Source organism: Chelonia mydas, chromosome 5 (assembly GCF_015237465.2).
Source record: "Chelonia mydas isolate rCheMyd1 chromosome 5, rCheMyd1.pri.v2, whole genome shotgun sequence".
Lineage (NCBI taxonomy): Eukaryota > Metazoa > Chordata > Testudines > Cheloniidae > Chelonia > Chelonia mydas.
Window position 1 is genome coordinate 83,235,900 of NC_051245.2, and position 15,275 is coordinate 83,251,174.

General features: G+C 39.9%; 1 protein-coding gene across 3 annotated transcripts in view; it reads left to right on the top strand.

Moving 5' to 3' along the window:
- The window catches only part of SHC3 (SHC adaptor protein 3), an 85,121-nt gene that overhangs the window by 38,149 nt on the left and 31,697 nt on the right, over positions 1–15,275 (top strand). For all 3 annotated transcript variants that reach the window (XM_043547411.1, XM_043547410.1, XM_043547409.1), the window contains one exon: positions 1,842–1,912. In XM_043547411.1, coding sequence (XP_043403346.1) covers positions 1,842–1,912 — 71 coding nt within the window. The remainder of the gene's footprint in view (positions 1–1,841; positions 1,913–15,275) is intronic.

Genomic DNA, 15,275 nt, shown 5'->3' on the forward strand with positions numbered 1-15,275 from the left:
AGTGCTAATATTTGTAATAAATATTTGAGCACTGTACACTTTGTATTCTGTGTTGTAATAGAAATCAATCTATTTGAAAATGTAGAAAAACATCCAAAAATACCAATTGAAATTTATTAAATATTCTATCGTTTAACAGTGCGATTAATCATGATTGGTTTTTTTATTGCGATTAATGTTTTTGAGTTAATGGCGTGAGTTCACTGCAATTAATCGACAGCCCTACAAAATAATCCTTTAATCAGACATTCATAACTTCAGTACAAAATTCTTGATTAGACTTTGGGACACCCAGCTATCCATTATTCCAAAGAATGCGGGCCTAATTCTCTACTTTGTTACACCAGTTTAACACCAGCATACCTCAATTGACTTTACTGGAATTACACTGGTGTAAAAACAGTGTACTAGAGCAAAGGAGCAGGCCTGTTATCTATAGATCTCTCTTTAGCTATGTATTTTTTTCAAAAAATCCGGTGGATAACTGTGCACTTAATGTCCATGTGCTGAGCAGGTGTTTGTTCATGCAAATAACTAATTATAGAAGTGGATTCTCCAGTCTGCTAAGGCCACTTTACTGCTTGTGCAAAGTAGCTTTAAACTGGCCAGAGATTTGCAGTGTATAATTCCCCCTGCATAGGGGGAATTTATAGCCACCTCCCACCCCTGCTTCCTTTGCATTCCTAGCGTAAGAGGGAGGAGGCGGCGTATTGGGCTGGGGCAAGGTGGAGCTGTGGTAGAACTGAGTTCTGTCATGCTCAGTCTTCCACTGGTGGGATACAGGTTGGATCTAATGGAGAATCAGAGCATCTATGTCTAACTGGTCACTTCCACATGGAAATACCTGATGTGGGTTTATAGTAATTTGGAGAGTTTTTCATGTACAGTTATATGCTTTGCTTTCAATCAGGACTGTAATACTTTTTTGCATTTGTCTGAAAGTGATTGGCTTAGCATGACCATTTCCTATAACAGTTTTGAATTTCACCCATTTTATTTTTTTCAGTTAGATTTTTTTTTTTAAAACATGACAGCAAGGCAGATTGTATTCAGACAGCCATGTGCTAGAATCTGCTTGAGTAAGATATTTCTAATTTTGCAGGATTATCTTTAGAACAATAGATAGACGGCTGTCCATATGTCTTTTCAGGGGTTTTCTGAGCTGAATTTACAATCAGCTGATTAAAGGATTAACATGTTGCTTTTCACATCATCTGGTTTATAAAGAACCCCATATCTGTGACCACAAAATAGTTAGGAGTTTGGGAAAGGGCAGATAATGTGTACATCCACTTATTGCAATGGCGTGTGCAGATCAGATGTGTGCACATGCAATACTCAATTGTCTTTCTCACTGACCATTTACTCTTTCAAATATCTGATTTGGGGTATAGTTACGTGAAGTTGTATGCCTGACTTTTTGATAATCTGGCCCATAATATATGGATTTGTTTATAACAAATTGATGATAAACATGACAATATCTTGGCATATTTTTCAATTTAACCCCTTTTTATATTGATTTTTTTATTTGTACTTCTTTGCATATCTTCAAGCCTAGTAAAGAATATGAATGTGAGTGAACTACTAAGCAGTACATTATGTACTGTGTATTATGATGAGATTAGGCATAAAAAGATATGTTGACTAAATTGTAAATGAAATGCAGTATTTATAGAACAACCCTGTGATCCAAAGAACCTAGTTATGAAAAGCTAGCTTACAAACGATAAATCAGATGTAAAACAAAGATTGCACAGGAATTTTTATTGATTGTTTCTTCTCCTAGAGCTCAGCAATGTGTATAATACATACTTTATAACTTTTCTTTCTTCCTGCAGTACTTGGGATGTATAGAGGTCTTACGCTCAATGAGATCTCTTGACTTCAATACAAGAACACAGATTACAAGGTAAGACTTTTTGCAAATAAATTCACATAGTTAACTCTTGTATTATCTCCAAACAGTCAAGCATATGACTGGAGAAGAGCAAATATGTAACTGAATGTTTAGACTCTTTGGTCCCATTCTTATATTTTGCATTTAAAGATGGGCATCTTACATTAGTGTAGCTCCAAAGGGACTGAAAGAGTCTTTTTCTGCCTGTTCTTCTGCCCTTTCAGGCCCCAATTCAGCAAAGCATTTAAGCATATGCTTAAGTACATTACCATTAAACAAATATTAATACTTCACTGAATAGGGACAGACTGCTGAATTGGGGCCTCAAGGCTTGAAATTCTAAAAAGCCTTAAGGAATTCTCTGTGTGTGTGTGTGTGTGTAATTTTTTTTAATTGTTCCTTGTGAAACTACAGAAAAGAAGGGTTAATATTTTTAAAAATTAAAAATCTATAGTACAGAAAATATAAAGAGAAAGAAATCAGTAGAATGGTAATAGAAACAAATACAAGCCTATTATTCTTTCCAGAGAATCCATAATAAATAGTACGTACGTACACATACACACATATATATATATACTGGGTTGACATTAGAATTTCTAAGCATAGCTTTTTTTAAATTCATCACTAAAAGATGATACTGCTTTTAAAACATTATCCATGAATAATTCTATTTATAAAGAGATTCTTTAGGGAGAAATACAGCAAATGTTTGTTTTTTATACATTCTAGTTTTAGGGCCTGATCCCATTCACTTTGAATCAGGCCCCCCAATGTGGCAAGATGCCGGTGTCTTCTAGCATTTGGATAATACAGCTTCCAAAAACCATAGCCAAATCAGGTGTCTCAGATCCATGGCAGTAAACCATTCTGTTTGTTTGAAAAGGAAAAATATAAAATGGGATTAGTGGAGAAGGCTGTTGCCTTTTGAATTCAGGGAGATGGGTTGTGAATGGTGTTCTGGAAAACACCTCCCAGTTTCTAGTGGTCTATCTCAATCAAAGAAGTCATGATATATCTGTTATGAAACTAATACCTCTCGTGCTTGGATGTTCTTGTAGACTCCATGGACCAGATTCAGAGCTCTTGCACATGAGTGTAATTTCAGTGACTTACAAGAGTTGCACCTGCACGCACCAACTTCAAGTTTGCCCCCATGAGTAAGACTACATTGCAGTTGGAAGCTCACTAAAAGTAGCACCATGGCTGTTGTGACTCGAGCTCTCAAGTCTACCCAACCCCCTGGGTCTGAGCTTAGGTGGCTAGCCAGAGTCTTCGCCAGAGCCACAACTTCGGCACTGCTATTTTTAGCATGCTAGCTTGAGCTGAACTAGCATGAGTCCATCTACCTGGACTGGGAGGCTTGCTCCCAGTCCAGCTGCAGTGTAGGCATACCTTCTGAGTCCTTTAACTGGGTGCTCAGATACTATGAGGATGAGTGGAACAGAGATAGATGACAGAACATTATATTTTCCTGTCAAACATTCTAGGCCTTAGAAGACATTTGAGAATATTTCTTATAAGCTGTCTTCATGGTCTCCGTCTGTGTTTCTACAGTATTCACAATAATGGCCTTTTTAAGCGACTTCATGCCAGACAGAATTTTAGTGCTGACACAGGTGGCACATTTGTACTTACCACTTGGAAAGTTAAGTGATACTGGCTTATAAAACAATTTGTAATAGTTACTTGCTTTGTTTTATATCTGAATATGAGCCACTTGTTGTTTGGTATACACTTCCCTTGGCTTAGCATTGCTTTTTTCTCCAGTAACTAGTTTAAAGATCCACTCTGTCAGTAAAACTCAACCACATTTGCCAATCAGAAAGCAGTATAATCTGTGGTCATTTTTACATGCAAAATGTCACTGCTCCAGTGTTCTCTGAGTGCATGGTTATTTTTGGCTTTAACTGTGAAACATACATTTGGAAAGTGACGTTTTTCTGATGAAGTTGTAGCATAGCTGATCACATACTGGGCACTTCCTTGGCTCATATTCTTTTGACCACATCTAAAATGTAAGAAAAGTCGCAGGCAGAAAACCTTATGTTGCTTGGGGTTTCTTTTCTTTTCTTTTCCTTTTTTTTTCTTTTTTTAAAATGATGCCACATAGACTCACTCCTCGGATTCATTCACAAGGTCTAATCCAAAGTCCACTGATGTCAGTGGGAGCTTTGGATGAGCTTTGAATCAGATGCTAGAACCTGAATCTGCATTTCACTAACATTAGAAATAATCACGGACATTAGAAGTGCCTATGGCTTGGGTTACGGTTAAAGAAACCACCACAAGCAGTCTCTGCCTCACTTTGTAATTTCGTATTTCACATACAAGCTTATGTTTGATTAAGAAGTCACATTCCCCCAACTCACTTTTGAGCTTTAACCTTCATGGTAAAATGTCACACATGCACCAACTGATTCCTGCTGACCTCACTTACAAATAACAAACAGAAGTCTCTAAGTCATATTTATTATAGGATTGTAGTAATTCTATAGTTTATTGATAATCTGTGCCAAATGCTCTGTATCATTGTCCTTGATTCTTGTATAAATGTTGGCAGACCCAGTAGCGCAGCAGGTATACAAGTGAGGCATTATCATTGCTTGCTTGTTAGCTGATTTCTCTGCAGCTCTTTCACCAATGAGAATCATTTTAAAATTTGAAAATCCTTGTGTAGTGGATCATCGGCAGCAGGGATTGAAGCTGGGACCTGTGGTGCCTTTACTACCTGAGCAAAAGAGCCCAGGTTCCATAAATTGCTCTAGGACTAGCCACTGGAAGGGGACAGAGTCACACTGTGTAAGCGTGGCTGCACCACTCCTCTTGGCTGGAGAAGATACCCTGAGCTTCAGATGTCTAAGCAGTTCAAATCCATGTTTGGATCTCTAGTTATAATGCAACCTTCCTGGCTGGCTGTAAGCATGGATTGCTCTTGCTTTAGTTGATGCCATTTTGCTGTGAGGTGTCCTTGCAAATCCTATAGACTTGAAAGAAGAAATGGCTCCACCTTTGGCCTGATATAACTTCTGACATCAGGTAATGTTTAGTAAGCACTCTAGAGGCCAGTTTGCGAATATGAGCCCAGTCAGAGTCTACCAGGATTCTGGAAACCTCTATTTCCCGTTGGCTATGCTGAAGGCTTGGTGTGCATGGACAGTAGCATAGTCACTCCCTTTCCAACATTACATCAACAGTTGCTCCCACAGCAGTACCATATCTGTCATTGCACACTCCTCTTCTCTGTGGGGCAGATTTTCAAAAGATTTCAGCTCTTACAATTGGGGCCAGATTTCTGAAGAGCTCAGCTCCCATTTAGGCATCACCGTAAGTGGCCACACATTCAAAAGAGATGAGCTTGTTTGAAAAATCTGACCCTGTAATTCCTTCCCCCTGACTTTTGCCAAGATCAATAATGAGTAAGGAGAGAAGAGATTCCCAAGGACCTGATCACAAGATTAAGGGGCCAAGGAGTAGCTTTATCCGAGGCACAATAACCAAGAGCTCAAAACATTTAAATTAAATATGTAACTCAGTTATTGCACATTTAAAATAACACAATGGGGTGGAATGGGGTGGGGGGGGAGATAAAGTTCCTGGACAAGCCATCAGGTTAAAAGATTGTGTAAATGTCATATTTGATGTATATTGTTCAGGTGTCTAGAATTTATCTTTGGGCCAGATTGTTTGTGACTCATTCTATTGGCAAACTTTTGCTCATCTGAATAGTCCTATTGAAGTCTATGGCTTGTTTGAATAAGTGCTCATTATGATGGTTGTAAAGACTCCACAGTCTTGCTTGTAATCGAAGGAAAACAAAGTTGTAATTCACTGGGAGGTTCTGTTGATCTCAAGGGCAAAATTTCTAAAGCAACTTTTAAAATTGTGTCCACGATGTGACACATCTAAGTTTTTGTATATGCAAAGTTATATATATTTGTGCATACCTGCTACATTGATGCATGCTTGCGGAGAGGAAGAAAGAGCTTTTTTAGCCAAATCGCAGAACTGAGAGTCAGACTCCTGGGTTCTATAGGTTCTGGCTTCTTGTCTCCTGGGACACACCACTTAATCTGTTTTGACCTCACAGGGTTGTGAGACTAAATAAATGTTTGTAAAGTGCACTGAAATCTTTGGATGGAAAGGACTGTAGAAGTGTGAACAATTAATACTGGCTGAGATTTTGAAAGCTGCCTAATGGATTTAGATGCCCAAGTCCCATTAGAAATTAAGGGGACTTAGGTGTCCAAACTCCCTAGAAAGTATTGAAAATCATCCCACCTATTATTATTTAATCAGGTATTTAGATACCCAAATCCAAGTGTATGCTTGGGCAAAACGAAACACATGAAAAACTGGCAACTTTTGAAGGCCCAAAATAAATATGATTTGCTTAGGGGTCTTCCTTCTCAAGGTCACTCGTGAAAAATATAAGGTATTTTCACTGTTTCACTTGGCGCTTTGTGTGTCTAACACTTAACTTGAATTGTTTATCATTCTTAAAAATTAAAATGTTAAATATTTTAATAGTTAATATACTTTCTACGTAAGTGAAATCAATGAACAAATGCTTCCATTTACCATGCTGTTAGTAGAAGGGTATCAACAGTTTTAGTGTTACCCAGAAAAACGTGGTGGTATATTATTCTGTGGCTATGGCTTATGGAGAAATGCAAAGGTAAGTATAAATTGTATGAGATTTTTCCTTGATCGTTGTGAAATTTGAAGTTGCCAGAGGCTTTTACTACAGAACAAATGTGGCAATTAGAGTGCTATTGTATTGTCACTTGTGAACCTATTCTTTTGTAATCTCCATGTGAATCTTTGAATTTTTAAATGGAAGTGCAAGCAAAAGTGTCAGTAGGTATAGATAATGGTAAAATAAAAGCCAACTGAATCCACAAACTGTATAATTAACTATGCATTGGCAATTCTTGGCACACACCTGAAGTAATGCTAACTTGCTTGGGCAAAGGGAAGAACAGAAGTGTTTCTTTCTCAACATAGAGGAGGAGCCAGACAACTGAACTAACTGCAGCTGGCAACTGGTCCTAAATTCACCATGACTCCTTCCACCATCGCCACTGAAAGGGACCACCTTTAAAGTTTTTTTTGGCCAGCCCATTTGTGTCCTCAAACTTTTTATTAAAAAATATTCAGGTAAAATATTATTGCAACACGTGCAATGTTTACAGTTCATCTAATACACAAGTGTCTACATCTGTGTGCTTACTGTTAAATTTGTTACATTATAATGAGCTTTAGCTACCATGTTGCATGCATGGACCGAATTATAATTATGTTGCATGTACAGTTTGTCATACTACAGGTATCTGGATTACAAGCCTGCATGTTCTGTGTTGTTGTTAGCTAATTGAGTGCAATTACTTTAGTGCATGCAGCGTCTGAAAGCCATCTCACCATACTGAGTGAAACATTATGTTGCATGTTCCGTTAATAAGTAGATCCCCATAGCGGAATAACTTATATTAGCGATGGGCCTGAATACAATCCAGATCCTAGTCCCCCATGAACTTTGTGGGGATAAGGTACTCAAACCTTGCTCACAGCCCAGATCTGGTGGTTGGACCCTCCCTTCAGAAGGGGCTGAACCAAAACCAAAAATACACACTTTTCCATCCATTCCCCCTACCCCGACTTTTGGAGAGGAGGTATTCAAAATCCAAATCCAAGGTACAGAACTAGGTTCAGGCCCACCACTAAATTATATTGATGACGTTTCAATTCATATAGTATTTCTTTACATATTTTGTATTCTTTACAGAAACATATTGCCAGCAAAGATCACCCAGAAGGAAGGAAGACATTGGGAGGGAAAAATGGCTCCACTATAGCTTATGAAGAAATTTAGGTAACATGTATTTATTTCAAACAATAAGTCTTATGTAGTCACTGAATTCCCCCCACCCCTCAGCTATTTGGAAAATATTACTTTTGCTTGGAAAGCACCAGTGTTCTATAATTTACCTGTGGTTAATGGACCATGGATTTTGCCATCTGGATGGTACTGTCGGGGTGTGTAATACATAGACTCAGATTGTAAGTAACCCCAGCACACCTGTGCATGGACAGAGGGATGATCAAGAAGCTGTGCAACGGGAGAAAAGCTACACAGGGGAGAACTCTGGGGAGCACAGGGACTGCTTTCTATTACTCCCCTTTTCAGGGCAGGGAGGAGACAGGGCTGTGCTCGTAACCTGTAACAGCAAGCTGTGGAAGGAGAGCATCTGCCCCATTTTTATGCAAGGAGGAGCTTTGGTTCTCCTCTTGGGGCAGCGGAGCTCCAGACAGACTGCCCCCTCCTCAGGTCTGTGACTCAAAAGTTACTGTCTAGCCCATGCTTTACATACTCTGAGAACGTTCAATGGATAGCAGATGAGTAGTAGTAGAAGTAGTAATTTATTGTTAATGAGTTTCATACCAGGAAATGTGCCCAGTAGGTGAATAACTGCTACTCGTATGCACCAGAATGTATCCAGAATAATACCTGGATAACTAATTTATAATACCTGACACTCATGCTTAACAGAATAACAAATACTGATGGGGGAATAATTTACATCTGCCCACTTAGCTCCCATAAAGTAGCATGCAAACGTGTTGGAACAAACAGGCTTTTTAATGTGCTTTACATTGTAAGCATCTTTAATTTTAATTTATTGGAAACATTTTCAATAATGTTGAATTAATTTGATCTATGGTAGTTCAACAATAATGAACAAAAGTGGACAATAATAACTTATTAAGCCTGGGTGGCCTTCCCTGTCTCCTTTTGCTAGCCTCTGTGAGTAAGAAAGAGCTACAGAGAGGACTGGGTTGGGGGAGAGTTGAAGACAAAATTGCCAGCTTCATGTCTTTGGCAACTCTCCTGTGGTTGTAGCAGCACCCTGCATTATCAGACAAGAGGTTGATGAACCTGAGCAGTTCTGTTGGCTTTTCTTAGCCGAGATAAATAAATTCAGTTCAAGAATAACTGTCTTTGTACTGAAGTATAAAATGCAAAATGTGTCCTGTCTGAGATATTGATTGAGTGTGTGTGTGTGTGTGTGTGTGTGTGTGTGTGTGTAAAGTTTGGAGTTTGTGGCAACTGTGGATTTAGCCAGAGGGAAGCAAAATAAGTGAGACTTCTCAGGGCTATAAGAGAACATCTGGGGACTCATTTCAGTAGTTAGTGTGAAGCAGAGGGGTTTTATTCCTGCTTTTAAAGGCAAATCTCAGTGCAAAGTTAACTGTGGAGTCATTACTTGACAATTAGGAGACTGTCAAATTTTTAACAGCAGATAGGCCATGGGACTGCAAACACACAGAGAAAACTGAGGTGCGGGGAAGCTGAGTGACTCTTTTTTACACCATGCATAATTAGTCTGTGGAACTCATTGCCACAGGATGTTGTTGAGGCCAAGAACTTATCAGGCAGTAAAGAAGGGATTGGACACTTATATGAATAATAAGGCTAGCCAGTTTTATAATCACTAATCCAAACCCAAGAGATTTTGGAAGAGTTGTAAAAGCTCATGCTTCAGGATTTAAGATAATCTCTAGCAATTAGTGGGAGAGTCACTTGGGGCAAAGATTATTCCATATCTGTCTAGCAAGGGCTCTGAAGTGACAGGTGTTGTCTGCTCTTAGAGACAGGGGACGAGACTAGAAGAACTTTAGGTCTGATCTAATATGGCAATTCCTATGTTCCTGTGGCTACTGTGAGCCGCTGGCTGAGCTAGGAATAGAGTTTGTCTTCTGTGTCTCAGTCCATTGTCCTGCCCACTGGTCTACTCTTCCAGAGGCCATGCTGGAATAGAGAATGATGGCCTGCAAAGGAGGTTCGAGAATTATGGCTTCTTAACTAAACTGATCTTGACTTAGGTTCTTCCTTTAGTTCAGGGGTGGCCAACCTGTGGCTGAAGAGCCACATGCAGCTCTTCAGAAGTTAATATGCGGCTCCTCATATAGGCACCGACTCCAGGGCTGGAGCTACAGGCGCCAACTTTCCAATGTGCCAGGGGGTGCTCGCTGCTCAACCCCAGCTCTGCCACAGGCCCTGCCCACACTCCACCCCTTCCCGCCCCCTCCCTGAGCTTGCCGTGCCCTTGCTCCTCCCCCCTCCCCCCCAGCCTCCTGCATGCCACAAAACAGCTGATTGGGAGGTGCTGGGAGTGGGGGTGGGGGCTGCTGACATATTACTGTGGCACTTTAGCAAGGTACATTGGTAAATTCTGGTTCCTTCTCAGGCTCAGGTTGGCTACCCCTGCTTTAGTTTGTTGGCATCACTGAACTTATCTTCCAAAAACAATCCCTAAATACAGGGTTTTGCACACACACTATTTATGTACACTAAAAGGTGGTTTTTAGAGGCTTGTTTTGAAAATGTACCCCATCTAATGGCAGAGCTTTCAGAGTCTGTGTGATGCTTAAACATAAAGGGTGTTTTCAGAAACATGCACACAACTGTGTGCACAAAAATGAAGTTGTCTAATTGGCATGTACAGTTGCCATAGCTGTGCACAGAATCCAATATATATAGGCTCCTAAGATGCCAGTTAGGTGCAAAACTGACCCTGTGTGTATGCAATTTTGTGGTTATAAATACAAATTAGGTGTGTAATTGCATGCACAATTCCGAAAATCAGAACAGTCAGACTTTTTAACTAGCTTATTAGAAGTAGGTTTTAACAGTATGTAATTCTCTATGCTGCTGGTGTATAAAACAGTAGGATGTTCTGGAGCTCATATTAGCCTAAAGACTTCGGTTTTATAAATCTGCATTTTATTCACATTTTGTGTGGAATTTAGTAAATATGTGACTAGATTCCCACAACGGCTTGTTAGGAGTGAAAGGTACTGGTTGTGCTAAGATCTTCTGCCTGGTGTATTGCTTAATAAATATGCATCTATGGAAGTTCAAAAATAAGTGAACACCACTAAACCAAATCAGTGGGTGGTAAAAAATCTTTGGCAGTGAAGGGATTAAAAAAGCATCTAAGAATTGTTGACGCAGGGTGCTCTGAAATAGCAATAAGGCTTGAGTGCACTGACTTTTGTCATTGATTTAGAAAACACTTTTCAAATGAATATAGAAAACTGAGTGCAAGAGTATTGTGCCAATGCCCTTGAATTACTATTGTATAGTTCAACATACATCTAACCATATGTTATGTTCTGTAGCTAATCATTTCCAAAGATGTATTTCTCATTAGAGTTTATTACACAGTCCTGATTGTGTATAGTTTATAAAATGTGTTAAGGATAGAATGGCCAGCTTGTTTTTGTTTTCCCCCTTACAGATCTGTCACACATAGAGAATCCCACATTGCAAGAAACAAACTGAGAAGCTGAAGGGAAGAAAGAAGAATGGTTTTATATCTTCCTGTATAAGTTTACCACCATTTGTCTGCCATATTCATCACCACCAACTTATTCTATAAATCCTCCCCTCTGCTCCATGCTTTCCGTGACCTGGAACAAGTTGGCTAGTTCACATTCCTCTTCTGTGAGTTCACTGTCATTTCACATCATTAGGTCCTTTCACCCCTTGTACAAGCAGCTCTGCTCCAGGATTACTCTTTACACCATTTATATCACGAAACCTGTCCACTATTCTTTCCTCATTCTCTTCCATACTCTCAGTTCTATGTTCATTAGCTACTTTTTCATCCCCACCTCTATCAGACCCCACCCATTTGCCTCTCTGCCTTTAAAGCACCACTAACTATCATATGTGAGCACCAGCCCTTAAGGCTTCTTAATCCTCCCTTAACCACTTCAAACACTACAAATTTACTGTGCCTGTTTTGTAAATGAACAAATATTCTGATTATTAAATATATTTCTGAAAGTTTACTTTTGGCCTCTGTGGGATTTATTCAGAATTAAGGTGTTAATATTTTAATATAGGCCATTTTTCTCCTTGGCAGGTGGTAGCTATATAACATGTTTGTTAAAAAGATTGGCAAAGATAGTGTTCAGAAATAAATAGGGGCAGACTGCACAATTTGTCCAGAAATGTGCAGTTCTTTTTCTAAGTAAATTCATTGAATCTTTGTTGCATACAGTAGTTTCTCTTTGTTTCCTTTTTTAGTCTGTGGAGCCCCACGTGTGGGATTCAGGCTGGCAAAGATACAGATGGAAGTGTGGGGTAACATGGATAGACAAGAGGAAAAACAGCAAGTTTTATGGCTGTGGCATGCAAGTCTTTTGTGTGCAAATTGGTCAGGGTTACTAGTCTCAAAATTGACCTACCAGGTTTTTTTTTTTAAATTCAATTGAAAAGTCAATGCAACTTTTCCATGTCTGTCTTTTTCTACAAAACAATAGCTTCAGTACTCTTTTCATAAAAAGTAATAAATTACATGAATTAAATTTTTAAAAATCCAAAACAAAACAAGCAAGGGTACATTCATGTGATTGTGAAAACAATGTTTATTAAAGAAACAGATTTCAGCTTCCCTTAGGGCTAGAAGTGCTCACAAAGTATGATGGTTTAAAGTTCTGAAAAACAGTACTATGGCCTTTTACATGGAACATGAAGCCAATATGAAAGGCATGCTTTTCTTTTTCACAATAATGTCAGATCATCATGGAGCACTGTAGGTAAGACTGGAGAAATTCAGTATTGCATATAGACAACATTTCACTCGGTACACTTGCCATCTAAAATCTATACTGAAAGCATAGAGTGTGTGTTGTGCTGAGAAAATGACTTCAGATATGACCATCTGCAAAGCAGAAAATATTTAGGGCCAGATTTGGGACTCAGTATGTGGTCCTTAATTGCAAGTCTGCACAGAAACAAATTTTGCAAGATATCAAGATAGTGCCGCACTATGTGGTACATACCTGAGATCAGTGCCTGGTTACCATAAGGGCATGGGGCGCAGAAAGATTTAAACATATTATTGAAAACCACTTTTCCACATCAAGCAAGAAATTACATTTATGTCAAATTTTTCAAAGTCTGTGCAATTGATTAGTCATGCAAATGTGCCATAAACCTCTATTTTCCTGTTCAGATGAGTGTTTGTATGCACAAGTCAGATAAGTGCATGCTCAAACTAGCAGCTGTATGCACAGTTAATCTGGTTTGATGTGTGCCTGTACAGGGAATGGTGGGTGCAAAATTGGAGAGGATGATTAATATGAGAATCAAAAGGTGAGTAAGGAACTGGTTAAAGGGGAAACTACAATGAGCCATGCTGAAAAGAGCACTGTCAGGGTGGAAGGAGGTTATTGGTGGAATTCCTCAGGGACTGGTCTTGGGACCAATCTTATTTAATATTTTAATTAATGCCCTTGGCGCAAAAAGTGGAAGTGTGCTAATAAAATTTGTGGATGACACAAAGTTGGGAGGTATTGCCAATATGGAGGAGGACCGGAATATCATACAAGGAATTTTGGCGTAATAAAAATGGGATGGAATTTAACAGTGCAAGATCATGAACTTAGGGACTAACAAGAATTTTTGCTGTAAACTGGGGACTTATCAGTTGGAAGTGACAGAAGAGAAGACCTGGGTGTATTGGTTGATCACAGTATGACCATGAGCCCCCAATGTGATGTAGCTGTGAAAAAAGTCTAATACAATCATGCATCAGGTGAGATGTTTCCAGTAGCTAGGAAGTGTTATTACCATTGCACAAGGCACCAGTGAGACCGCATCCAGATGAGGAATACTGTGTGCAATTCTGGTCTCCCATGTTTAAGAAAGACTAATTCAAACTGGAACAGATGCAGAGAAGGGCTACTAGGATGATCAAAGGAATGAATAATCTTTCTTATGAGAGGAGACCTAAGGAGTTTGACTTGTTTAGTGTAACAAAATGAAGGCTGAGCGGAGATATAATTTCTCTCTATAAATATATCAGAGGGACAAACACCAGGGAGGGAGAGGAGTTATTTAAGTTAATTGCAACACTGGCACAAAAACAAATGGCTATAAACTGGCCATCAGTGAGTTTAGGCTTCAAAGTAGATGAAGGTTTCTAACCATCAGAGGAGTGAAATTCTGGAATACCTTCCCAAGGGGAGAAGTGGGGGCAAAATACCTAATTTGTTTCAAGACTGAGCTTGATAAGTTTATGGAGTGGATGCTATAATGAAGTTGCAATGGCATATGGCCCATCTGTGACTGCTGTTAGCAAATATCTCCAATGGCTGGAAATGAGACACTAGATGAGTTACTACAGAGAATTATTTCCCAGGTGTCTGGCTGGTGGTTCTCACTCACAGACTCGGAGTCTAACTGATTTGCCATATTTGGGGTCAGGAAGGAATTTTTCTCCAGGTCAGACTGGCAGAGACCTTACGGCAGAGGAGCTTAATTTCTAATCTGCCGGGGGGTATTCCCCCCCAGTTCCAGCCAGGCCCTGCCCTCACTCCACCGCTTCCTCCAATGCCCCACCCCTGACCTGCTTCTTACTGCCCCCCCACCTCTTCCTAGGCCCAAAGTGGGGATGACCAGCCAGCTGTTTTCTTTCCATCTGTTTATCTAATCAAGGATCTAGATGAGCACCTCAGTACGGGAGCGCTTTCATGCCTACTGACCGAGTAAATGCTACACCTTTTTGCAGCAGCTCTAAGGATCGCTGGTGAGCAGCTGACCCCAGACTTCTCTGGGCTATCCTGTCTTGCACAGGCAAAATTGCTTGGAGAACTTCTTCTCCAGCTCCACTATATTCACCAGCATGCTTCAAAGATAAGCTAGTATGACATTCAAAGCTCCTAATATCACCACTAAAACCATTGTTCATTTTAGAGCTGAGGTTGCTCTCATGTATTTACTGAAAAACAAGGAACTTGCTAGTTAAAGCAATACTACAGTCCAGACTAGTTTCAACGTGTCTTATCAGCTCAATATCATAACACCTAAATGCACTCTCGTCCTCCTGAGATCCACAGCACACTCAGACACACAACCTGAACTCCAAGCTCAGCAAGGTTAAGGTGTTTTATGAACAAATGTACCTGCAGTTGGAAGTCTGCACTGCCTAAGCTGATATGCATTCTGGCTCCCCATCTGTCCTGCATCCCCCTTTCCAGATCCACTTCCCAGCTAAAGTGTGCAGTGCTTCGATTGGCTGGCTATTCCAACAGGAGGCTGGTGATACGACCAGCCAATCCTTCAAGCTAGGTTTCTTCCTCTCATTCCAGTACATTCGCTTCCCCAACCTCAGACCTGATAAGGGTAGCCAGCAGGAGTCCCAATCTGATGGATTGACTGAGTTCCCTCAGTGTAGGGCTCCTCTCTGGACATTCAGTTGCCTGTTGGCAGAGAGGCCAGGCAACCAAAGAAGTACCTACCCCAGCTCAGCATCCAAGATGGAGATGTCTCCAATGCAAAGATGCAATCTACGCTTGTCAG